This window comes from Cryptomeria japonica, chromosome 7 (assembly GCF_030272615.1).
Source record: "Cryptomeria japonica chromosome 7, Sugi_1.0, whole genome shotgun sequence".
In the NCBI taxonomy this organism is placed as follows: Eukaryota; Viridiplantae; Streptophyta; class Pinopsida; order Cupressales; family Cupressaceae; genus Cryptomeria; species Cryptomeria japonica.
Genome location: NC_081411.1, coordinates 620,075,562 through 620,103,269, shown reverse-complemented (window position 1 = coordinate 620,103,269; position 27,708 = coordinate 620,075,562). Strand labels below are relative to the sequence as shown.

General features: G+C 37.5%; 1 protein-coding gene across 4 annotated transcripts in view; it reads left to right on the top strand.

Moving 5' to 3' along the window:
- Positions 1–10,156, top strand: part of LOC131035841 (meiotically up-regulated gene 184 protein) — a 117,976-nt gene extending 107,820 nt beyond the window's left edge. For 3 of the 4 annotated variants that reach the window (XM_057967585.2, XM_057967584.2, XM_057967587.2), the window contains one exon: positions 8,626–10,156. In XM_057967585.2, coding sequence (XP_057823568.2) covers positions 8,626–9,471 — 846 coding nt within the window. In that variant the 3' untranslated portion in view covers positions 9,472–10,156. The remainder of the gene's footprint in view (positions 1–8,625) is intronic. The other variant, XM_057967588.2, reaches the window with a different exon arrangement.
- Positions 10,157–27,708: the final 17,552 nt, after the last annotated feature.

Sequence of the window (27,708 nt, the reverse complement as noted above, 5' to 3'; positions counted from 1 at the left end):
CTAGGCCAAAACACTCCAGGATCCCCTTAAACCTTTCGTTAGCCCTCGGGACCATGTAGAGATAGGCTAACGCACATACACTTGGTCAACTGCTAAAGTGGGGACATTACATCATATGACGATTCCAAGGTTTCTTTTGTCAGGCCTTGACATGTGAATAAGCTCAATGGATGTTGTGATATGCTAGTAATACACAAAGGGACTTACGCTTGGAATGTTCAATTCAAAATGGAGGTTTAGACCAAAGTTCCCAGACTCGGACTCGACTCTGACTCGGCAAGGCTGACTCGGCTCGTGACTCGGCAATGACTCGGCAAAATAAGAAAACCTTTGAAATTTAGAGATTTTTAATGATTTAAAACTTGTTTCATACACCCATTATTGAATGAAGCTTAAAGACACTATAACATCATCAAATAGAAGCTAATTTGATCACATACATAAACATACATCCATCACATTCGTAGAAATGTAAATTGTAGTTGAAGGAATTAGAAAACATAGATATATAGAGTTATAAATGTTGTCCAATGTATATAAAATCCATGACTTCAAATGTTCCCAAACATATATGTAACTGTAAAGTGTAAACAAAAACAAGTCTATGGCTCAGGCTTTGGCTCAGCCTTGTCTATCTGCCTCCTAGAAAGGTGTCTAAGGTAGGTCCTGGATGATTGAGTAGCCATAGTCTCTGCCTGTGATGTGCCAGTTTGAGTAGCCATAGGTGTTGTGCTTGATTGTGCTCTATCCTCCTCCTCTGCCATAGCCACAACCTCAACCTTTCTGTCTGCCTGGTCAACCCACTCAATGTCCTCATCAGTGAAGACTGGATCGGTGGACTCAGTGATTGACAGTGTACTGAAGGTTGGGTGAGGACAGAAACGCTTGTTTAGTGGGGCCAAAAATTTATTTAGGTTTGCATAAATTATTCAGGATTCAAGGTTGAAGTGTTCAAATCAAAGTTCCCAGACTCGGACTCGGCTTTGACTCGGCTCCACTAAACGAGGGTTTTTTTTACTACACTTTATTAAGTGATGCCGGTCAGGTCACGACCCTCGGACTCGGCGAGTCAGGCGAGTCACGCCCCCTGACCCGTCCGAGCCCAGGTCAGGGTAACCGTGACCCGACAGGGGTCACTCGACCCGTTGACTCGCGTGACTCGCCGTGAGTCACGGAACTCTGGTTTAGACAATGAAGCTCTATCATTTGGGACTTGGATCATGGACTTCAAGAAAACTGGAAAGGAGATAAGGGTTCAGAAATTCTAACCTATTCCTAAGAATTCAAGAGATGACATTGACTAGGTGACTTCAATAACAACACTTTGCTTCCCCACACTTAGGACAACTACACAAAGTGAGTGCGATCTTCAAGGGATGTGCTTATGATTTTCATACTTATGAATAGTACCAACAGTTGAACAATATTACTCAAAGTAGAAGTTAAATCTCCACAAAATAAGCTCAGACTAACTTTACACAATGAACAAAAATCATTTGTTCATCAAAAGTATGAGCAGAAATTCACCATAAATCAATACTTATCAAATCTTGCATTCTTCTAACATACATGAAATGAAATCTAAACTATGATGAGGGATAAGAACCATGCAAATTCCAAAATAAAAGAGGTAATCACCATCAATTGGAACAATGTATTACTTATTACTTTGGCAATCATACGCAACAATTACTTATCTCAACATGTTTTGCAACATGTTCCCATAATTTACAAATGAGGGGTTGAGCTCAATTTATAGGATCCCCAATTACAATTCAATGGCTAGGATTGATTTTCAATCAACGGTCTAGATTACAAAATAAAACCCTAATTAGGGTTTGCTAAAACTAACTACTTGAGTGTACCTGTCCTTCTTGCTAAATATAAACCAATAATAAAATAGAAGGTTGTTGCATTGTGAAGTGTGCCTTCTAGAAGCTTCTGGATAAGTCGGGTTCGTTGAACTTGGACATGTTGACTTGGAACAATCTAACTGTTGAGTGTCCTCCTTGTATTCTCCAATTTGTGAAAAATTGCTTAAGTCTGGAAATTTGTTCGGAATAGTCTTCTTGCCACTATCTGATCTTGATTGGGAGTTTGTCTTTGACTCTTCAAGAGATGAAATCCTTCAAGAAGTTTGGAATTTCTTTCTATATTTTGCCAAGTCTGAAGACTTTTTTTCTTGATTCTTGGAAACCCCTGTGCCTATGCCACAATGGAGGAAATTGGAACTTTTATGTGAAGTATCTCCTATACTTAGCCAAATTTTGGCTAGTCAATTTTATTTTGTGGCACCTTCATTTGGATCCTTCAACACCTAGCCAAGATTTTGACCATTTCTATGCTCGGACACACTTTGCCTATGGATTTGCTTTCAATTCTGGATCTGGTTTGTGCTAAGTAGAACAAACTCCGCCCTTGGACAAGGATTTTATTCATCTTTTCCTTACCTTCCCTCTTTTTTCTTCTTCTTTCTTCCTGTTTCTCTTCCAACACTTGTCAAAATTTAATTCTTTTGGTTGTGGAAAATTCCATACTTACCCATTTTTTATGTTTCAAACTTTTATTTTTCAACCCGTTCGTTTGTTTGACCCTTGATTTCATGTGCTACTTTGTCAAATCTGTTTTTCCTAGCCATTTTTGTGTATTCGGCATGACAAGTCGATTGTCTTCATGTCTTATCCTTGAGCCATAGGCAAATTTTCATGTCTTGCTTAGGCATCTTCACATATTCCATTTATGCCTAGTCAACTTGGAATGTTTATTTTCTTCTAACCTTGTCCAAAGTTCTCTTTGCTTTTCTCTTTCAACCTTGTCTTCATGGCAGACTTGGAGTCTTTTATGCCAAGTCGGACTTGGCCAATGTTTTGCCAACTTCAACTTGCCTAAGTTGGACTTTGCCATCTTTTAATTCTTTCTTGCCAAAACCTTTTTCTTTTCTTCTTGGGTGGACTTGGAGGAAGCCTTGCAATATCTTTCTCCTAAATATGTCTTTTTCTTTGGCAGACTTGGAAGATGTTTGGTCATGTGCTCATGCTTTATTTGTTTTTCCAATGTTTGCTTTCTTTTGTGCCGAACTTTGAAGTGCTTTATCCATCCTAACCCATGGGTGGAGTTTACTTGACCTTAGGATTTTCCCCTTGACTGCAAATCGGAGTTTGATGTTCATTTGCCAACCTTTTTGTGCATGGGCGGGGTTTGAAGAAGCTTGGACATTGTCTTCTTCTTGGCGGACTTTGAAAGTCTCTTGCCAACTTTGTTTACTTTATCCTTTGCCACTTTGGCGGACTTGGACAATCTCTTTCCAAACTTGCCTTGCTTTTGGAGGGGGGACTTAGACAGCCTTATGCCAAGTTTGGGTGGGGTTCAAGAGTCTCATGCCAACCTTGATGTGTTTGATCATGGGTGGACTTCATGTGTTTGATGCCAAGGCGGACTTGGCTTAGCATTGGACAATTATTTCCTTGGTGGACTTCACATGTGCCTTGACATGTTTGTTCTGCTTAACCTCAAGTAGGAGTTTGTTTTAATCTTGCCATGAGTTTCTTAATTGAAGGTAGGAGTTTAGCAAGTGTCAAACAACTTGTTTGTGCATGACGCGGACTCTGAAGAGTCTTAGCCATCTTAGACAAGGCAAACCTTGGTGTGTCTTGGACATGCTTCCTCTTCATGCTGCCTTTGCCATCCTTCTTGACCTTGGCTAACTTGGAAGTTTGTGTGCCATTATTGAATGCGCTTAGGCTTTGACATGATTCCAAGCTAATCAAGCCTTGTTCCCTTATCATGGGCAAATTTTAACTTGGACAGCCATGTGCCATCTTCCATGCTTCTAGACAAGGCGAACTTCAACCTTTGTCTGCCTTAACCTGCAAAAACACTTGAAAATTCCATATTATTTTCAGATTTTAATTCTGATTTTTAATCCTCTTTTCTGAAAATTTCACTTTCTGCCTATCAAAAGGTTAAGTTTCTGCGAAAAAGTGGACTGAAAGTGAAGGATTTGGTCAAGAAATTGATAAAATTGAGAGAAATAAGACAGAAAGGTAAAAAAATTCAGTCGGATTGAATCTTTGAATTATTGAAATTTACCTTCGACTCCAAAATTCTGTCTTAAAATCTAAAAAAAGCACCTAATTTCTTGATTTCAACACTTAGAAGAATTTTATTTTGGAAAATTTCTCTTCAAAAATTCAAAATTCACAGATTTTGAGAGAAAACTTCTTCTCAATTGCTCTCCAAATTCTCAACCTGAATAATGAATTGTGAAAGTGAATGGTTGAAATTATATAGAATTTAGGATTTTTAAACTTAGAAGTTTTATTTTTTATTTTTATTTATTTTTAATTATTTATTATTTTTTTGTGTTTTTTGGTTTTAAGTCTTTCCAAAATGGAAAGTTTCTTTTCCTCTCAAAATTTTATCCTTTGCCAAAAAAGCAAAGAATCTTCTTGAATTTCTTGATTTATTTTTTTTGAAAATTTCCGAGTGTGGAATTTTCTCTTGAAAATAATTTTTTTAGTTTTGGAAAATAATTAAAATTTTTTATGTGACAAATTTATTTTCCAACTTGCTTTACACTTCCATGCCTTAGTTTATTTTTTATTTTTTATTTTTCTTCCAACATGGTCCAACCTCAAGTAGGAGTCTAACTAACTCTTGCCAAGAGTTAATTAACCATTGGTAGGAGTTTACCAAGTATCAGACATTTTTGCTTGATCATGAGGCGGACCTTGAAGACTGTTAGACATCCTTGTGTGTGAATGAGCTTAACCTCTAGTAGGAGTTTGATTCACCATTGCCATGAGTTCGTTAACCCTTGGTAGAAGTTTACCAAGTGTCGGACATTTTCACTTGGACAACTTCCCTATGCCTTGGCGGACCTTGATCATGCTTGGACATCTTCCATGCTTGACATTCTTGGGCAGACTTGGTTGATCATCTGCCATTTCACTTGTCTGATTCTGACCCTTGGCGGACTTGACTGATCATCTGCCATTTCCATTTTTTCAACTTAGGCGAAATTTTTAATGTGTCATACTTGATCAACAGTTCATTTAGAACAAAACCCTAATTAGGGTTTCCACTCTGCTTTTTGCACTTGGAGACCTAATTTTTGAAATCTGAGAACATGGGCACCGATCATATGGCTGATCTTCTGGAACAAAACCCTAATTAGCGTTTGCATTTTGCTTTTTAACCCTTTAAGACCAAATTTTCAAATTCTGAGAACATGAGTAGTAATAATATGGCCTAAAGATCAAAACCCTAATCTCAGATTAAAGCAAAAAAAGAAAACCCTTGCTTTTTATACTCAGAGGCAAAATTTCTCGAATCTGGAGACATGGGCAGGACTGAAATGACCTAAAGAACAAAACCCTAATCTAAAAAAAAAACAAAAATTTCGAAGCTCTGCTTTTTACCTAGAGACAAGATTTTCAAATTCTGAGAACATGGGCTGAGATTACTTGAGGAACAAAACTCATATGCCACTTTCAAAAAAGCAGAAAAAGCAAAAAAGTAAAAAATTCTAAAAATAGCAAGTTGTCAGAAATGACCCAAAGCAATTGCAATCCCTGTCCTTCAGACCTTCTAAGCACTTTGACAACATTCCTACATGACTTTGAGCATGATTTTTCAACTTGGCTTGGGATGAATTCTCAAAAACTCTAACTCCTCATTGTAAAAAGACTAGTGATTAGCAGTTGCGACGACAAAGCAAAACCCTAAAAAGCAAAAACAGGGGGGGTCCCCATTTGCAATGGGGCGATGTGTGAAATAGGTCACAATAGGTACCCATTGGTAGTGCTAGGAGAAGTGGAAGTGATTATGCCTTGGCTGGGCAAAGGAAGTGTTGAACCTCACTTCATCCTTGAGAGAGAGACTTGATCAGCTCCTGAGCAACTACAAACAAAAGGTTAACAACAAAGACTCGACAACAACCAACAACTAAGCTAAGACAACTAACCTAGAAAGCAAAAAAGTGGGGGTCCCCATTTGCAATGTGGCGATGTGTGAAAACGCCACAATAGGTCCATCAACAAGTCTGTCAATTCATCCTTCACTGCCATATGGGATTTTCCATCCATCTCCTTGGCCATTATCCATTCCTACATCATCCACATTCACATGTTGGAGTTCGTAATCTCCTTTGAAATGTTCTCCACAAAATCTGCAGATACAATAGCGGCTGTTAACTCTTCCTTTGCCTTTTCCTGCCCCTCTAGGTCTCCCTCTCTTCTCACCTTCTCCTTCCTCCCCTTCCTCCATGCTTTGGGCCAGTTTCTTTTTTTCTCTGCTGTGCACTATTCACCAAATATAAGATGTGCTTTTCTTAATATGCTATGTGACACGCTCTCCCCCATCTTTCTATATCAAAGGAAAGGATCTTGTCTAGATCTTTCTGCTGACTTCCACCTGTTGCACACATGTCAACTCGTCATTACTCTGCATGTTATACTCTGTCCTCTCACTTGCATGTGTAACATTATACTTCCTCGCTTCCAATCCATTTTATTATCAGGACTTTTGGACATTTATACTTATAGACTTATAGCTGCCAAAAATTACAAATTCTCCAGTTCATACACCAATTCCAATTAGAAATTTCCAGGCATCACACGCTATATGGAAAATACAGGAAAACCGTAAAGAAATGATATTTAAGAGATATCTAAGAAAACTCTTTTGTTATTGCTATATGACTCTCTTCTTTGGCCTAGAAATGCAGGTTTTTGTAACCAAACTCTTTTGTTCTTGCTATATGACTCTCTTCTTTGGCCTAGAAATGCAGGTTTTTGTAACCTGAGTTTTCTTCTCCAACATCTCATTCCCTATTGAACGATTCATGCCTAAATTAAATGCAATTTGATTTCTAACTTTAGGTGCATAGATGCCAAAAAAGATTTTTGAGCAATGAGAGAAAAATAACCCTCAACTAAAAAGTGTTAATAACGGGTTATGACTACCACAATGATAATAACTATAAGTGTGATATGAAGGAGGCTTTTAAGGCTCTTACATCCACCACAAGATTTACCAATCCTGGACAGGTTTTAGTGTGAAAGTCCCTGGGGTGATCAGTTAGCATCTTTGTTTTCTCTGGTAATAGTGTCACTTAAGAGTTGCTTGTGTGCTTTGCGTGTTCTGTTTGTTACTAAAGTACATAACAGAAAGGTCATATATGACTACTAATTGATTTTGGTCATGAGAGAGGACTAAATACAAGGTTAAAATCCTATAAAAATAAAAATATCTAGTCTTTAATACATCAAAACCATCATCATTGACTTATTGCTTCAAGAAGGTCAAGGTATTCAGGTTTGAATAGACAATTCCTTTTGAAAATGGGTTCAGTAGTTCATTGGTTGGTTGCAAGAAATTTTTCAAATCAATGTCATGAAGTGACAAACATTAAAAACTTCTGTCTAACCCCTAAACAAATTCAGAAAATTGTCACGTCCCATACTCTATGCCAAAGAAATGAGATGATTCAGTACCCCATATTTTAGAACTTGTGTGAAAAATAATTAATGTTTTAAACTCACATATCCATTTGAAAGAAATGAGATGACTTTTAAAATTTCGAATGAACAATGGTTGCCAATAATTTTTTGTATGTTACTCCTTACTTTGTGACAAGTGTTGGCTGCTTATTTCTTACTACACTAGTAAAACAGAGAAATGAGACTATTTGTGGCTGACAAGCTTATTAATATAAAAAACTGATTGTAAGCAAAATGTGAGGGCCCAAAGCCCTCAATCTCACATAAATTAGTATGTAGTAAACATAAACTCCTAGGATAATTGGCTTTCCTTAAATAATTATCATGCCCAATAACCATTGTTAAGGGGGTTACCTAAGCTTGGATACAAATTAATCCCCAACTGCCTATAGACTATACGTAAACTCAGGCCTTTGAATCTCATCCTAACAAGTTCTATGTTTGAGAATGCTTTTTTGCATGCATTCTCTATGGGTGTAGCATTAATAATTGTTATAGATTCCCATTTGTGATCATCTATGGTGTAATTGCAGCCATGCATGCAAGAGTTCATTCTATTTGAGTTTCTTCTTTCAAAGAATTATGTAAATTTCATCTTAAAGATAAAATGTGCTTACATGCAATCTGTAATCAATTAGAAAAAATAGCATGTGTTTGTATGCATTTATTACTCCTGAATGTTCCTTTTCTCTAGCATTTTCATGGTATGAATGTTGTTTCAGCTCTCATTATCAAACTCATATCGTGATTCTTGAGTGGAACTGTAGCTCACTATTGTTTACTTGCTCTCTGATGGCTTCATCTAAGAGCTATTTGTCAGCTAGAATCCATTTTCCATTGTGTAGTTTCCATAACTTATTTTATCTATTTATTGGCATGCATCATTGGCCATAACGAATTGGTTCCTCCATTTTGAAATCTGTAGAGCAATGGTTGGATTTTTGTTAGTTTTTCCACTTGCACATATTTTCACAAACTGGATCTGGAATTGAATGATAAAAGTAATCCTTTCATTTCAAAGGTTTTCTTATGCTGTTGAGGAAAAATGCATGTATGCTGTAGTTTTGGGAGTGGCATTTTTTTGACTAAATAAAAATGTACAACGATTTCTCAATATTTGCAGGCATATAGATTTCTTTCAGACAGAGATAAACGCATGCTGTTTGATGCTCATAGATCCAAAAATACCTGCAAAATTTGCTTGAAGAATTCTGGTGACCTCAATGGCAGTTGTGCATCCTCGGTTCTTGGGGAGGTTAAGCCAGTACAGAAGCTTTCAGAGTATTTTAAGTCATCAATTGACAAGAATGATCATCATAAGAAAAACAAGTCTGATGATGAGGAGCTCCAAACATTCCGTGAGAGGGCAAGAGCAAGAGTTGATGCCATGGCTTGGGCATGGAAAGAGAGACGGACTAAACTTAAGGAAGAATTGAAGGTCAAAGATGTCAAATTAAAGTGCAACAGCGCTGAAAAAATGGAAAACCCAATCTTTGAGACATACAAATATCATTCTCCTAGTTACATCCAGAAAACAGTGCAGTCTGATAAAGAGGGAAGCATTGAGATTCCAAGTGACAATGATTTTGATGATGGGTCTCCCCAGTTTGCATATGCCAGACATATCTCTATATCTAGGGCGAGCAAAGATTTCAAGCAAGAAAAACTAGAAATGACTAATTATAGAAAATCTACGGGCAGCTTTACCTGGAGCTACAATGAGAAACAGATCCCTTCGGAAACCACAAATAATTGTGCAATCATAGATCTCAAACGAACTCTCAATAAACAACCAACATGCGTCAGAGAGCGCAGTGAAACATCAAAAAACTTGAAGGGGTTGCTGCAAAAGCTGAGAAGCGATAGTAGAAATGTTCCACAGTACCATGGTTTTAAATTATGGAGGAGAACAGCAATTCATGGTATTAAAAACTCTTCTGTAGACTACAAATGTCCTGAAACCCCATAACCAGAAAACAAAGGAAACCTAGACTGGCAAGATAATATTTTGAAGTTTTTCTTACCTTAGCTGGAGAAAATGAGTATAGAGATAATCTAAGGAAACAGCTTGCAAAATAATCTGAATTAAACCTACCCAGGAACATTTACTGTAAACTCGAGAGACAGTAATCTGAGGAAGAAGAGTTTGTAAAGACTACAGAATATTTGAAAGTAGGATCAAAGAATCTAGTTCCAATTTTCAGAAATGGAAGCAGGCCAATGTTGGATAGGAAAGGGAAATGTTTTCTTGCATTTGGTTGGGGAGTGAGCATCTGAATGGGAGCTTAGGTGAGATCAGGCTCTTAAGCTACTTGGTGCTGTGTTTTTATGTTTAAAAACAATACCATGATTACCTTTTTTCAATCATATAAAATATGCAGAAGGCACTAAAACAAAGTTATAATATGGGGCCCTGAATCTGTTAAATATATTATAATTTTAATAAGAACAATTTCATGTTGACTGCTATTAAATTCAGTTTAAAATGGGAGCATGAAAATTTCCAAAAAAGATTAAATGGCATAATTGATTTGACAAACATTTTGCTAAATGCAGCACTTCATACGCACATTTGTACCGCTTGCCACTGAATGTGGAGTGTGCTTTCTTAACTTTGGTTGCTAAATTTTTTGTGGAATCCAAATCCACTAAATATAAATTGGGTAATTACTTATTTTCTCTATGCTTGGTGTAAACCTCTCTTCAAATTCTTAACATTTGCAAAAGTGTTTTCTAAGCTTGAACACAACATGAAATTTCCTGCAATGACGACATTCTTTATCTCAAAAAGGTATTGCAGATAGTCTCCTACCTTGGTGATACTAGATAGGATTATATTGCATTTTTATTGGACCATTGAGTTTAGATACTTTTATCCTAGATCGTTAGTTACATCTTGGTTTTTGACTTCAGGAATGGTTAAAATTTGCAGAAGTTGAATTGAAAATGCCAAGTAAAATATATTATTCTATTTTATAAGCAGAAATAGCCACTCGTTCTTTGACAGTTGGACTGAACATGCCATAAAATAAGTTATTCTAACTGACATGCAGAAACATGCAGATATTTTGTTTTTCATATTTCTCAAGCAAATTGGCATCCCACAGAAGGATCATTGAACCTTAGAATCCCAGTGTGAGAATAACAAAGATTAGGAACCCATTGAATGACTTAGCATACATTAACCTCACCACTGGTCTAATACCACGGAGACTAATTAGTTTATAGGGTTAAACAATGCCAAATAGAAGGTTAATTTTTGTTTACTTTTAAAATGAAATTTTGGTTTGGTACGTTTAATACAAACAGCTGTCTATCATTAGACAACAGTCTCCAATGTGGCGGGCCATCTTCTAGCATTAGGTGGCGTGACACATAACAAGTACGCTTCAATCTTCCGGGTTCTGGCACCTTAGCTAAATATAACTAAATTGTCATCCTGTGTAGCGCCCAAACTTTTGGGGAAAAACACAACAATTTTTTTTTAAAACGCTTAATTACTTGTGATTTACGTAATGTCTAGATGTGGTTGTTCTCTTAGTTCCTCTAGTTTGATAAGTGTCAACTTAATGAGATTTATAACGCGAGCGATTAAATGTTTTATTGAATCAAATCTAGAGGGGTAACATGACAGTAAATTAAACTAAACGGGGTAAATTCAACCCCTAAGTCATTACGCTAATTTTCCCTCATGAGGGGACAGCTCCTTAGAATTTAACTACATAGACTCCCTAGAGTAGACTTTAATATTTTAATTTGATTAATTAATTCGCTTAATATATAGGGTTAAGTACTTGAAATAATGCTCCACACACAATAGTTTTATTTACTCCTACATGTAATTTTTTTAATATACTCAATTTAGCTTAGGAATAATTGAAATATATCTAACATTGTTACGCTAACATTAAGGTTATTAATCATTTATTATTAAAACAATTCTGTAACCTACTATATTAATGTTAATACAAATTCATTATATTAATATTAATTAAATGAACAATTGTATTTATTGGCCCAAAAAGTCATTATAATATAATATCATTAATATTGTACCTCTTTGAACTAATATAAATCCTACGATTTAAAGTGCCCATTTATTCCTTTAATTTACATTACCCTATTACTACATTTACATTTGTATTTAAATGACCAAATAAATTCCCTTTATTTAAATTTGGGGACTCCTTCCCCCTTCTTTGTTTATAAAAAAGCTAACCTAATCTTTATTATTTTAAATATCCCCCTTTTAGGGTTTCTTATATCCACATGGGCTATTCTTACTTCCTTATTTTTCTTTTTTCTCTATCTTCTTTACCCTAATTCGGATTAGGGTTTCACCATGAAATATTTTCTTGGTGAATGTTTTTTTTGCAAGGCTTAATGTTACCATGATGGTCGATTTTTTTTGTTGTTGCAAGTTCGATGAAGGAGGCGACGACGGTTTTGTGTCTCACAGCGAGAAGGGACGTGGGAGGTGGACTGCCGTGGCGGCCACCGCCCACAACGCAGGGTTTACCCCTGCAGCTGTGGAGACACCCCCTCATAGCCACAGAGCCTCGGCCCCATGCCACAATCACAGGGGTAAACCCCGACTGTGGGTGGCCTTGACCCACACAGCCCGTGACCCACATTACCAACGATGCTTTTTTTTTTTATAAATTCTTTTTATCCCCTGCAGCTATGGAGACACCCCCTCATAGCCATGGAGCCTAGGCCCCGTGCCACAGTCGCAGGGGTAAACCCCAACTGTGGGTGGCCTTGACCCGCACAGCCCGCGACCCACATTACCAACGATGCTTTGTTTTTTTTTATAAAAGAAATATATCATGTTTTAAAGGATGGTTATGTATATGTGTGTGTATATTTATAAGTATATACACACATTGTGTATACATCGTGTATATATATATATCTGTGTGTGTGTGTGTGTGTGTGTGTGTGTGTGTGTGTGTGTGTGTGTGTGTGTGTGTGTGAAGCTTATTTTTGAATTTAATAATATCCAACAGGTTTTTTTTTTTAAATACATCATGCAGAGATAAAATGATTATGTGTGTGTGTGTGTGTGCTCATGTATATGTTTTTATAAAAATGAAGTTATTTTCTGTTTAATCTACATTCTGTTTTTAAACAACAGGTATAATGTGATGTCCACTGATGTACACACACACGCGCGTGTGCGCACGCGCGCGCGCACACACACACACACATATATATACACATGTACTCATACTAGTTAAATATGAACAAATATTCTCACTAATTTTTGATTTATAATCTTTCATTTTAAGTAAAATTGAATTCTGGTTAACTTTTCAAACTAATTTATTTTCAACAACCTTTGCAAGATAGAATCATAAAACAAAATGTTCCTTTTTTTTTAATAACAATTCTAGAAATATAAACAAAAAGTGCAAATAATCTTTTTCTTTTCTCTTTTGTAAAAATAAATCTACAACTAGTTTTACAGAATAATAAATGATTCAACTCAAACACATGAACTTTTAAACTCTTTATTTCTTTTTTTCAATAAGGAATTACAACTGACATCTTTAACTTCTTTTATGTGTTAATGAATAAACTAACTAGAGGAAGTAATACACCTTTTTTTTTAATACATTGAATACAATGATTTCATTATCTTTTTCCTTCTTACAACTTTTCTAGAAATACAACCAAATGTAATAGGAGAAATAAATATGAAAATGAACAATGAGGTGCACTTGCAATCACACTTTGACAATCATTTAGAAGTCTTGTTTTTCTCCATCTTTTAAACAAGTTGCAGACTTGCAAGCAAATGTAGCTTTGGTTGTGACCATGGAGGCTCACCTCCCAACCTAGGCCTACAAGAGGTCACCCCCGAGTTGGGAAAACAATTAAACGGGATACAAACATACTCAAAACACACACACACTTTCAGATTTCACAAGGGAAAAAAATTTCACACTTAACTCCCAACCCAAGGCTAGCATAGTCACCAAATGACTCAAAAGAAGGGGTGAAGGTGGACCAAGTATCTAAGGGGAGATCTGCAATATAACCGATACATTCAAATGCCTTCACCAGGTTAAAATAACCTCCTACTTGGTCTCTCACATGACCAAAAACATTTCTTATTACCCCCAAAGCCTTCAAGCCAAAACTCCCTTTATGACCCCTAAATTTTTATACAAAAATAACAGCAGCAAGGATCCCGGATCCTTGTTTATCTCTCTCTTCTTAAAAGAGAGACTACATCCAAAGACTGTCCCAAAACCCTTCACCCCAAGACTACTCTTCCCTCCCAAGGGTAAGTTTAGTCTTGACTCCCATGAACATATATACAAGAAATCTCAAATAAAGATCAACTAATAACAACTCAAAACATAGTTCCGAGATATAGAAGCACACTCAACTCATAAACAAAATTAGATTTACACACAAGCAACATTGTGAGATTTTGCCAAGATCAAGAGCTCAATGAAAAGTACAAAATAGAGAGACAAAATATAGGACAAGAATAAATTGTATTCTCATCAATAGATAAATGATTAATAGATCAATAGTTGTTACACACAATGAATATGAGCCTCCATATATAGGCAAGACAATATGGATATGTGAGCACACAAACATGGCATGTGGCTCAATAAGAAACAAGAGTAGGTAGGAAATAGGTGTGGTAGGTAGGAGAAACAATAAAATATTTTATATGAGGTGGATCACCCACTGAAGGTGAGATTATCACTCCACAATAAGTGGATATGATAAAGTAGTAACAAGATAACACCATAAAAGGTGGAAATTATCCTACACACACTATCCCAATGTGGCACAAACACCCAAGTGTCTCATACCCAAACTACTATGAAATGTATGTACCTAAGTAAACTTAAGTAAGGTGTAATAATATCCAACATGAATAATTAATTACACCAACACCCCCCTTAAGTGCAACCTAGGGGAATGCATTTAAGTCTACAATGCAACGAAGCAAAGCAAGATGGTCCCGAGTACGAGGCCATATTAGGTACCCATGTACAAATGCAAATGCATGCAAACCAATGCAATGCAATCTCTCACAAAGCGGGGAAAGAGAGAAAAACCCAATGGGAAAAAACCCTCCCCTTAAAGAGAGATGAAAACTATACAAGAGAACTCTCATAGAAGTATTTGAGAAACAAAACCCCATGTGAGGATAAAGTCCCCCCATATGAGAGAAGAAGAGAAGCTAGGTACTCCCCCCTTAATGTAGAATCTGCACCAATGGTAGAAGCTCGAGAATGAATGAAGAAATTGCTCCATGAATGTTGAGCAACATTCCTCCCCTTAGGAAGAAACAAAACCAAAGGTGTATCCATGAAGTCTCCCCAATCATGAAGGGAAGATGTAGGAAAAAATATCACGATGAATGAAGTCTCTGAAAACTGCTCAACTGTCCCCATGTCGATGCTAAAAGATACCTCCTCCAAAGGTGGTGAACTGCTCCACACTGCTGAAAAAGGCACTCCAAGATCTAGTGGAGATGAATGTAGAATAAATCCCAAAGATTCACATGTCTCCTCTAAAGATAAAGCGACCTCCTCCAATTGTTGTACATAAGTATCCACAATCATGTCAACCTCGAAAGAATGATCATGTAGAGAATGAACAAGAGGGTCAGAGTACTCCCTCCCAACAATCGAAGAAGGATCATCTTCGTCAAAGAGAAGATGAATATCATCAATGATGTCTCCCAAATTTGCAATGTAGGATTCCACAAACAAACCTACAATGTCTGTCAAGTACTCATCCCATGAAACTGAAGTTGGAAGACATGAAATATCCTGCTGCACTGAATCACAAGAAGGCAAAATTGTCGCACTAGCTGCATCATCGAGTGCAATAGGTGAATGGATATCAATAGGAGGAGATGAAGTGCAAGGCTCAAGGACGAGATCGCATGTGAGAATCCCCAAGTTCAAGTACCCAAAGTTCTCAAAATCCGAATCATCACAAGAAGTGTGATTATCATGTGAAGAATCATCATATGTAAAATCATCCTCATCAACAAAATCTGAAAAGGAGTATAACCGAGATGCATGATCAACCACCCTAGTCGCAATGATAGCTCGAGTCTCCAAGTCTCTAATGAAAACTGACTCAGGTGTGAACTCCACAATTCTCTTTGTTGCGCCATGTGTGACTTGATAGATGGAAAGGAGATTGTTTGTCAAGTGGGGTACACACAACACATCATTGAAGGAGTTATCCCCAATGGCAATAGTTCCTTTCCCAATCACATCCATGTATGTATGATTGCCCATCGAAATCTGTGGCATGGTGCAAGACTCAAATGTAGAGAACATAGATTGCGAAGATGCCATATGATGAGAAGCCCCTGAATCTAGAAACCATCTCCCTAAATCATGACTTGTAGTAGCATAAAAAGCTTTTCCTTTTCTTGTCCCAAAAGAGTGAGTCTTCCCACTTGTTGAAGCCATGAATGCTTGCCCTTTCCCTTTTGAATGTGAGGAAGTGGAAGTTGATGAATCATCCTTCTTGTAGGCATTAGGCAAATCAATGTTGTTCTTTTTGAGGATATGTGAGAGTTCATCAATCTTCTTAGAATGGCAACGATGCTCCTCATGACCAAACTTTTTACAATAGGCACAAGTAGGTCTCTCCCTCTTTGGTGAATTGTCCCTCTTGGAAGAGGATAAATCTCCTTGTTGTGGAGAAGGTGATGCTTTGTCCTTAGGCTTTGATTGCCACTTCTTCTTTGAGTTGTCCTTTCCTTGATTTCCTTTGTTCCCTTGATTTGCCACTAATGCTTGAAACTTAGAAGTCTTAAGAATGTCCATGCTTATCAACTTAGTTTGTTCCATCATCAACGTTTCGGTGAAAGCATCAAATGTAGGCATTGTGTAGCTTGAATCCATTGTCATCTTATGGGTTTGGAAACTAGAAACAAATGCTGCATATTTTTGTAGAAGTTTGCCCATCAAATTGAAGATCAATTGAGTATCCTTCTTATCAATGCCACAATCCTTGAGTTGTGCCCTCAACTCTTTTGCCTTAGTGACATAATCTTGTATAGTATCAAAGTTCATGGGATCTAACATGGTGAGATCACTATCAATTTGATATCCCCTAATCTCATCAACTTGGCCATACAAGTCTTGAAACTTTTGCCAAGCATCCTTAATTAAGGTACATTTCTCAATATGAAAAATGAGATCCTTTGATACATACTTTCTTAAGGTACCAATTGTCATGATATTCTTAGTGAGCCAATCCAAATGAGAAACAAGACCGGCCTTAGGATCAACGGGAGCAACAATAGTTTCATCAATATAATGAGTTAGTCCTTTTTCTATAAGTTTACTCCATGCATCAATTTTCCAAGTAGCATAATTATGAGGAGTTAAGAGAGGAAACTTAGGAGAACCCATAATAGCAAAAAAGAAGGAACACAAAAGCACAAGAGACACCCCCCCCAAATTCACTTAATCAAAGTAACCCCCCTTAAAATAAATAAAAAATAAAAAAAATGATGATTTTTGACACTTTATATGCAGTGCATGTACAATAGGCCACTTGCAAACAATGTCAAGGTGGACTTCTGATTTTATTTTACAACTACCCTAATAGGTTGAGAACTACAATGCAAAAATACCATCAAGATAGATCTATGCAATACAAATGCCAAATTGGCCAAAAAAGACCATATATTGAATGCACAATTTCTACCCAAAATCGCTACAAACTGATATCATATTATGAAAGTAGATGAAAAATTATACACTTTAAAAAAAAACAGCATTTGAAAAGGAGTTCGTATGAGCCCAAATAGAGTCCCGGAAGTTGCAGAAACGAGGATTGGACAGGTACAGTCACCAAAAATTGTCCATCAAAATAAAAAAATAATGCCACCACGAGAAAGTACATGAAAAATTAGCCCATTTCTAAAAAAAATGCACCCAAAAAGGAGCAAAAATGAGTAAGATATGGCCATTTGAAGTTGAACTGCAAAATCAAAAAGCTCAAAGGAGGGGGCCTGCCAAATTTTCAAAAAATGATGACATCAGCAAAACACGAGGTTAAATTTGATGGTCGTCTAGCCATCACGAAAACTTCACCTCCCCTACTGACTGGGCATTTGTACTGTACAAACTGCTGACGTGACAAGATCTGATTGGCTTGTTTGGATGATGTGTCGTACGAAACGTCTGCGTGGCACTGGTATGACTGTTGACGTGTCAGGCAACGTGGCGGGATGACTAGGCATTGACTGAGGGAGCTTGTTGACTAGGTAGGGTCCGTGTGTGTCCTAATGACGTGGCGAGGTGCGCTGATAGGGCCACGTGGTACAAGGTCGCTGACATATGTAGATCGATAACGGGGAGTGACTGACCGGAGGACGGGATGTCGCCAGTGGTGGTCGCATGGTCGCTGGAGGAGGAGTTTACCGGAGTGGGGCCGGAGCAAGGAGAAGCCGACAAGCAGGGAGAACCGGTGAGCAGCGACGGGTCCCCCCCCACAATTTGCAAACGTAGAGAAAAGTACAGTACAACTTGCAAACGCAGAGAAAAATACGGTGGCGGGGGGGGGGGGGGGGGGTTGTAAACCCCCAAAAACAATAATTTTTTTTTTCGATTATATATATATTTTAAAATCTAAAAAACTGCGAAATATTTTTTTTTTGAAAATCCATACCGTACCGCCCAAATTGGGCAAAATTTTTCCCCCAAGCCCCAAATTTGACTTTCACCCAATTTATGTGAATTTATAGTCAAAATTCATGAAAACGACCTCCGGGACGCGATGGCGAGGTCGGATCTGGTCTAGGACACCTCCAAAAGATGCTACTCCTCAGATCTACCTTTTGATGCCGCAATAATGCCTCTCAAAGATGAATCAATGACGCTCTAATGGCTTTGATACCATGTGAGATTTTGCCATGATCAAGAGCTCAATGAAAAGTACAAAATAGAGAGACAAAATATAGGACAAGAATAAATTGTATTCTCATCAATAGATAAATAATCAATAGATCAATAGTTGTTACATACAATGAATATGAGCCTCCATATATAGGCAAGGCAATATGGATATGTGAGTACACAAACATGACATATGGCTCAATAAGAAACAAGGGTGGGTAGGAAATAGGTGTGGTAGGTAGGAGAAACAATAAAATATTTCACATGAGGTGGATCACCCACTGAAGGTGGAATTATCACTCCACAATAAGTGGATATGATAAAGTAGTAACAAGATCACACCATAAAAGGTGGAAATTCTCCAACACACACTATCCCAATGTGGCACAAACACCCAAGTGTCTCATACCCAAACTACTATGAAATGCATGTACCTAAGCAAACTTAAGTAAGGTGTAATAATATCCAACTTGAATAATTAATTACACCAACAAACATGAATGCAACTAAGCCATGGAAAGAATTACACCAACCTTTACTCCAACCAATGGTTTGTGTGTTGTAGAAAAGTTGCCCAATTCCCCCCACAAGTCTCCTTACTTAGCCAAAATTTAATTCATGAATCTCAATTCCTACTCAAAAACTTAGTCTCCAAGATTGGAGAGTGGTTGACCAAAATTCCAAGTTTGAATTTCTTCCCTAAGTAAGCTCTCCTCACACTTTCCAACTTCCTTGAAAGGATGTGAGATCCCATAGGTTGGTCTTCCCAACCTCTTATATGGTTTCTAGAAATGGAAACTAAAAGGTTAAGTGTAAGGTGGGGAAGTGTATCAATAACTGAAATGGAAGGTTGTCTTACCAATGGTCAATCTTCAAAAAGATTAATTTTCGTCCATCTTGGAAAACCCACTTTTGAAGTGACTTCGAAATCACATGTGAGTGGTTACATGGCTAAAAATGTCTCTTACCCATAGGTATCTCAAGTGAGCCTTCAAAAGTGACATAACCTCAACCATAGGAGTTAGTTTGACCCCCAAAAAACCCACCTAAAGTTCTGCAATGAGTTGCCGCATACCCGACCAACGATACAACTGTCTCAAATCCGCATGCATCTTCTTAACCCCGGGATGTGTTGCATAGGGTGCTCTATAAGCCTCAATCACAATGAAATCACACAATTTCTTGGAAGAAGGTACATAAATGTGCCCTCTGTGGCATAGTAGTCCATCAGACTCCAATGAATAATCTGCATATTTCCCTTCTAGGCCCCCCTGAGATCGCACTGCCTGACACCTCTAAATACCACTCATCCTCAGACAAGTGATGCAATATGCGATCTCTCAAATCTGTATCTGTGGTCATAGAGTATAACTCATGACGTCTCCTACTGAATGCATCTGCAACTACGTTTTCTTCCCCCTTGATGTAGTGAACATCAAAATCATACTCACACAAGAACTCCATCCATCTCCTTTGACGAGCATTAAGGTTAGGCTAAGTAAATATGTACTACAAGCTCTGATGGTCAGAATGAAGCTCAAAGCGATGTCGTAAAAGAAAATGTCTCCATCTCACTAGTGCGTGCACCATTGCTGCAAGCTCAAGGTCATGAGTACGGTAGTTAAGCTCGCAAGTCTTAAGTTTTCTAGACTCATATGCAATAGCTCGACCACCCTGCATAAGTATTGCTCCCAAACCATCGAAGGAAGCATCTGTGCATACCACAAAATCGACTGAGGGATTTGGCACAACAAGAATAGGTGGGCTAGTAAGTCCTTTTTGAGTTCCTGAAAGGCCCTCTCGCACTTTTCCAGTCCACTCAAATTTATTTCCCTTTCGCTGAAGAGATGTGATAGGGTGTGCAACCCTAGAGAACCCCTCAACAAAGCGTCTATAATACCCTGCTAAGCCCATGAAGCTCCTGACCTTTGTCACACTGGTTGGTGCTGGCCAATCCATGATAGCTCTAATCTTTGATGGGTCGACTGAGATCCCATCACTTGATATGACATGTCCCAAATATCAAACCTCTGTATGGAAGAAGGCACACTTAAACAAGCTGCCATACAACTGATTCTCTCTCAAACATTGCAACACGTGACGCAAGTGCTCTTCATGCTCTTCCTCATTTCAAGAGTATATCAATATATCATCGAGGAACACAATCACGAATTTATCTAGGAAGGTACAAAATACACCATTCATGAGACTCATGAATATTGCTGGAACATTCATAAGGCCAAAAGGTACCACTGTGAACTCATAGTGGGCATATCTAGTTCGGAAAGCGGTTTTGTGAATATCACTTTCCACTATCCTCAATTGATGATACCCTGACTTCAGGTCTATCTTTGAAACACTTTGGCACCCTGTAACTGATCAAATAAATCATCGATCCTGGGAAATGGATACAGGTTCTTAATGGTAACTTTGTTTAACTGTTGGTAGTCCATACATAATTGTAGGGATCTGTCCTTCTTCTTTACGAAGATGACTGGTGCGCCCCAAGGGGAGACGCTTGGACGGATGTGCCCTTTCTCTAAGAGTTCCTCAAGATGAATCTTGAGCTCATTAAGCTCATCAGTGTCCATTCTATATGGTGCTCTCGAAACTGGCTTAGCTCCTGGTACAAGATCTATATGAAAATCAATCTCTCTACAAGGTGGCATGCCAAGTAGCTCGGAAGGAAAAACAACTGCAAATTCCTTAAGAATAGGATGATCGTCAAGTGAGGGTTCCTTCTCTTCCTCTTTTTCTCTGTCATTAATAGTCATGGCAAATAACTGACATCCCTTTCGCATGCTTTGCTTAAGCTACATAGCGGAGATCATATGAAGTGATATGGGTCTCTGAACTCCTGAAATCACTGTGGAAGTATCATGATCATCCACACACTAGATCTTTTTCTGTCGACAATCCATCTTAGCTCTGTGAGCATATAGCCAATCCATCCCAAGAACAATGCCATAAGATCCTAGTGGTGAAACTCGAAGGTCTTCTATTGTGGTCATACTCCCAATCTAAAGCTGACAATCCCTAACCATTGATTCAACAAACACTCTAGCTAGTTGAAGCTAACTCAACTTCCCAACTAACATCTTCCTTAGTTGCCACTAGCCCGCAACGCTCCACAACTAATGGAGAAATAAAAGAATTTGTAGCTCTTGAATCAAATGGGATACTAACACTACTACCTCTGATCATACCTGTAGCCTCTATAAATGTGGCCTGATGCTCAACTTGGCGGTTGTCAATCACTGCATAAACTTTGTGGGACTTACCCATGTCCCCAACTATAGGTTCTGAACCTGCCATACGTTGACTTCCTACCATCTATCCCTGTGGGAACTCTCTTGCCATGTGTCCCATGGCTCCACAAGTAAAGAAATCGCCACGTGTCTGAATCTGAACACCATGTGGCCTAGAATACTACTGCCCTCATGTCTTACTAGATCCACTATAACCATCCCTGATGGACTGTTGAGTTCGAGGCGGAGGTGTGTATGGAACTTGTGGTTGCTGATCACATCTAGGACCCTGTGACTACCATTGTTTGGGCTTAAAGCCCTGATGTCCCTATGGAGGCCTATGCCTCCGATTTTGCTGAGTCTGCTGCGGAGGGAGTGGGGGTTTGTAGGACCCCGAAGAATGTCTATGATTGCCCTTCCAATGGGGTTTCTGAAACCCAAATGACTGTGATGCAGGGTTTCGGTTTTGAAACCGATCTCATGTATCTTGTGGTTTACCTTGAATCTCTTTTGCTAATAAGGCCTTCTCCACGACAACCCGAAGGCTTCCTGGAGCTAACATGCATACAGGGCTTGCTATCCCAACATTCAGTCCTTTGATAAAACAATTAACTAGCAATTTCACATCCTTCATGTAATCCACATAAGGTAGTAGCTCAAAGAACTTTCTCTCATACCATGACACTGTGAGTCCCTTATGGTGAAGGTCATGAAACTCATCAATCCTGCGCGCCTAAAGTGCTCTGACAAGTACCTATCTCTAAAACTCTCCAACAAGGTACCCCAAGTGATGGTGTCAACTACTATGTCGTTATTATATTCCTCTTGCCTCCACCATGTGGAAGCTGACCCTCTCAAAAGGTGAATGACAAACTGTGCTTTCAGATTGCTCTCATAGGGACGCAATTCGAAGCAACTCTCTAAGCTCAAAAGCCATGACTTAGGTTCTATCCCATTGGTAGATCCTACAAATGAAGGTGGCTATAGGCGTAGAAGCTCTCTGATCTGATCTCCAGGATCACGGGGCGCTCTCTCAACAACCACTGGTGCTATAACTGGTGGTGGCTCTGGTTGGTGAACTGACTCAGGCTCATGCTCAGCCTGTCCCTCTATATGGCTAGGAGGTGGACTCCTACTCCATCCCCTAGCTGCTAATCTATGACTCTTTGAAACTCGTTATTCTGTCTGATGACCTGCTGAAAGTAGTCTATCATGTACCATCCCTATCAGGTTTTGCAGTGCATTCAAAATATCTCGGTTTGGGTCTATAGGGTGTTCGGGAGGAGCTTCCTGATTCCCTTCAGGAATCGACTCTTCCTGTCCAACGTCTTTGCGTGCCATGCAAGCACGTCTAGGACCCCTTCAGCATCTACAAACTTGTCGCATAGCCGGAGGCATCCTACATGAGTAAATAAAATAAATAAAAGTAATTTTAAGCGAAACGTAATGGAGAAAAGTTCCTAATGTTGAAAACCTTGTTCCGATACCAAAATGTAGTGCCCAAACTTTTGGGCAAAAACACAACAATTTTTTTTTTTAAAACACTTAATTACTTGTGATTTACGTAATGTCTAAATGTGGTTGTTCTCTTAGTTCCTCTAGTTTGATAACTTAAGTGTCAACTTAATGAGATTTATAATGCGAGCGATTAAATGTTTTATTGAATCAAATCTAGAGGGGTAACATGAGAGTAAATTAAACTAAACGGGGTAATTTCAACCCCTAAGTCATTATGCTAATTTTCCCTCATTAGGGAATAGCTCCTTAGAATTTAATTACTGAGACTCCCTAGAGTAGACTTTAATATTTTAATTTGATTAATTAATTCGCTTAATATATAGGGCTAAGTACTTGAAATAACGCTCCACACCTAAATATAAATTCACAATAGTTTTATTTACTCCTACATGTAATTTTCTTTAAAATACTCAATTTCGCTTAGGAATAATTGAAATATATCTAACATTGTTATGCTAACATTAAGGTTATTAATCGTTTATTATTAAAACAATTCTATAACCTACTATATTGATGTTAATACAAATTCATTATATTAATATCAATTAAATGAACAATTGTATTTAATGGCCCAAAAAGTCATTATAATATAATATCATTGATATTGTACCCCTTTGAACTAATATAAATCCTATGATTTAAAGTGCCCATTTATTCCTTTAATTTACATTACCTTGTCACTACATTTACATTTGTATTTAAATTACCAAATAAATTCCCTTTTTTAAAATTTGGGGACTTTCCCCCCATTCTTTGTTTAAAAACTACCCTCTTTCCTTCAAAAAAAAAAAAAAAAGCTAACCTAATATTTATTATTTTAAATATCCCCTTTTTAGGGTTTCTTATATCCACATGGGTTATTCTTACCTCCTCCCTATTTTTCTTTTTCACTATCTTCTTTACCCTAATTCCGATTAGGGTTTCACCATGAAATATTTTCATGGTGAATGTTTTTTTTGCAGGGCTTAATGTTACCATAGTGGCCGATTTTTTTTTGTTGTTACAGGTTCGACGAAAGAGGCGACGATGGTTTTGTGTCTCACGACAAGAAGGGATGGGGGAGGTGGACCATTGTGGCGGTCACCGCCCACAGTGCAGGGTTTACCCCTGTGGTTGTGGGGATGCCCCCTCCCCCCCCCCCCCCCCCCTCCCCCCACCCCCCCCCAACAACCATGGAGCCTCGACCCCATGATTGTGGGGTGGCGGTGGCCTCGACCCCTACAACCCACGACCCACATACCAACGATGCTTTTTTATTTTTTTAAAAGAAATATATCATGTTTTAAACGATGGTTATGTGTGTGTGTGTGTGTGTGTGTGTGTGTGTGTGTGTGTGTGTGTGTGTGTGTGTGTGTGTGTGTGTGTGTGTGTGTGTGTGTGTGTGTGTGTGTATTTAAATATGAAGCTTATTTTTTAATTTAATAATATCCAATAGGGTTTTTTTTTGGTTTTTTTAATAAATACAACATGCAGGGATAATATTATAATTTATACATATATATATTTGCTCAAATATATGTTTTATAAAAATGGAGTTATTTTCTTTTTAATCTACATTTTGTTTTTAAACAACATGTATAATGTGATGTCCATATATATATATATATATATATATATACTCATACTAGTTAAATATGAACAAATAGCTTCACTAATTTCTAATTTATAATCTTTCTTTTTAAGTAAAACTGAATTCTGGTTCTTTGCAAACTAATTTATTTTCAACAACCTTTGCCAAATAGAATCAGAAAACAGAATGTTCTTTTTTTTAATAACAATTCTAGAAATATAAACGGAAAGTGCAAATATTCTTTTCTTTTCTCTTTTCTCTTTTGTAAGAATAAATCTACAACTATTTTTATAGAATAATAAATGATTCAAATCAATCTGAACTTTTAAACTCTTTATTTATTTTTCTCAATAAGGAATTACAACTGAAAACAAAACTACATCTTTAACTTCTTTTACATGTTAATGAATAAACTAACTAGAGGAAGTAATACACCTTTTTTTTAATACATTCAATACAAGGATTTTATTGTCTTTTTCCTTCTTGCAACTTTTCCAGAAATACAACCAAATGTAATAGGAGAAACTAAATCTGAAAATGAACAATGAGGTGCACTTGCAATCACACTTTAACAACCACTTAGAAGTCTTGTTTTTCTCCATCTTTTAAACAAGTTGCAGACCTGCAAGCAAATGTAGTTTTGGTTATGACCATGGAGGCTCACCTCCCAACTTAGGCCTACAAGAGGCCACCCTCGAGCTGGGAGAACTAAGAATCAAACGAGATATAAGCAATTTCAAAACACAAACACACTTTCAAATTTCACAAGGGAAAACATTTTCACACTTAACTCCCAACCCAAGGCTAGCACAATCACCAAGTGACTCAAAACAATGGGTGAAGGTGGACCAAGTATCTAAGGGGAGACTTGCAATATAACCAATACATTCAAATGCCTTCACCAAGATAAAATGACCTCCTACTTGGTCTCTCACATGACCAAAAATATTTCTTATGACCCCCAAAGGCTTCAAGACAAAACTACCCTTATGACCCCCAATTTTTTATACAAAAATAATAGCAATAAGGATCCTAGATCCTTGTTTATCCCTCTCTTCTTGGAAGAGAGACTCTATACCCAAAGACTGTCCCAAAACCCGTCACCCCAAGACCGCTCTTCCCTCCCAAGGGTAAGTTAAGTCTTGACTCCCATTAACATATATACAAGAAATCCCCAAAAAAGATCAACTAATAACAACCCAAAACATAGCTCCAAGATATAGAAGCACACTCAACTCATAAACAAAATTAGATTTACACACAAGCAACATGAATGCAACTAAACTATGGAAAAAATTACACCAACCATTACTCAAACCAATGGTTTGTGTGTTGTAGAAGAGCTGCCCAATTCCCCCTACAAGTCTTCTTACTTAGCCAAAATTTATTTCCTCAATCTCAATTCCTACTAAAAAATTTAGTCTCCAAGATTGGAGAGTGGGTGATCAAAATTCCAAGTTTGAATTTCTTCCTTAAGTAGGTTCTCCTCACACTTTCCAACTTCCTTGGAAAGGATGTGAGATCACATAGGTTGGTCTTCCCAACCTCTTATATGGTTTCTAGAAATGGAAACTGAAAAGGTAAGTGTAAGGTGGGGAAGTGCATCAATCATTGAAATGGAAGGTTGTCTTATCAAGAGTCAATCTTCAAAAAGCTGAATTTTCGTCCATCTTGGAAAACCCACTTTTGAAGTGACTCTGAAATCACATGTTTGTGGTTATATTACTAAAAATGTCCCTTACCCATAGGTATATCAAGTGGGCCTTCAAAAGTGACCTAACCTCAACCATAGGAGTTAGTTTGACCCCCAAAAAACCCACCTAAAGTTTACCTACGGGTCAAGCTTGATTTGACCAAACTAAAGGCTCTCTAACCAAGTGTTCTTTTGGGAACACTACAAGATATTTGAAAATTCATATGTTTTCACAATTTCCCTCCTAAGGACATGTCATATGTCAACTCACAACACAACACAAGTGTCAAGTGACACCACAAAATATTCATCACAAAATACACTTGACATGTCCTTTTTAGGGAATAATTAAAATTAATAAATACAAATTTGAACATACACTCAAGAATTCACTAATACGAAATTAAACACATCACATATGAGGTATTGTCTCTCCAAAGAGACAAACCTTGTCTTTACTATCACACATAGGTTTGGCTTTAGTTCTCCATTTATTTCCATGGTCACATGGAAAAAATTTCTACACATCTTATTTCACACATCAGTAGTCCAAAACCACATGCATATATAGGTATATGAAAGTAAATACACATCAGACACATAACATCCAATTCACAATATCTCATAAATTGATCCAAATCAAAGAACAATAAAGATAGTATCCAATTACCATTTTTCCTGGAAATGCATATGTAATCAATTACTAAATTGTATCATCATAGGAATCATATAAATCAACTCTCCATAAGACATACATGAATGTATCATATCATCATCAACATAAGTACTGAAATCAACATAAGATGGGATACATCATATCCAATGATATCAAATCACCTATCAAATAGTAGCTAAATCCATAATGCATGAAAATATTGTATCAAATAATAAGTCTATCATGAAAATAAATGAAGCGCTATGACGGGGTCAGGGTAGGGCCTCACATCCCGTAAGCTCTAATGCTATCGTGATGATAAGATGAAATTGGCTTGGAAAAATAAGGAAAGTTTCGTCTGCTAGATTTATTTGTCATCCCTTAAACTCTAATGCAATCATGATGATAGGATGGAATTGGTTTGGTTCAAAACAACAACTTTCAAGTGCATTCAGGACAAAAATGTACATCTTTGTGTTTTTGACATTAATATCTATTAATGGAGTGAGTATATACAACAATAAACTAAATATAACTAATAACATACAATAGAGAACAAAATACAATTAATAACCTAAAGGTTTGACTTTTCTGTAGTCACTATATTCTTTATTG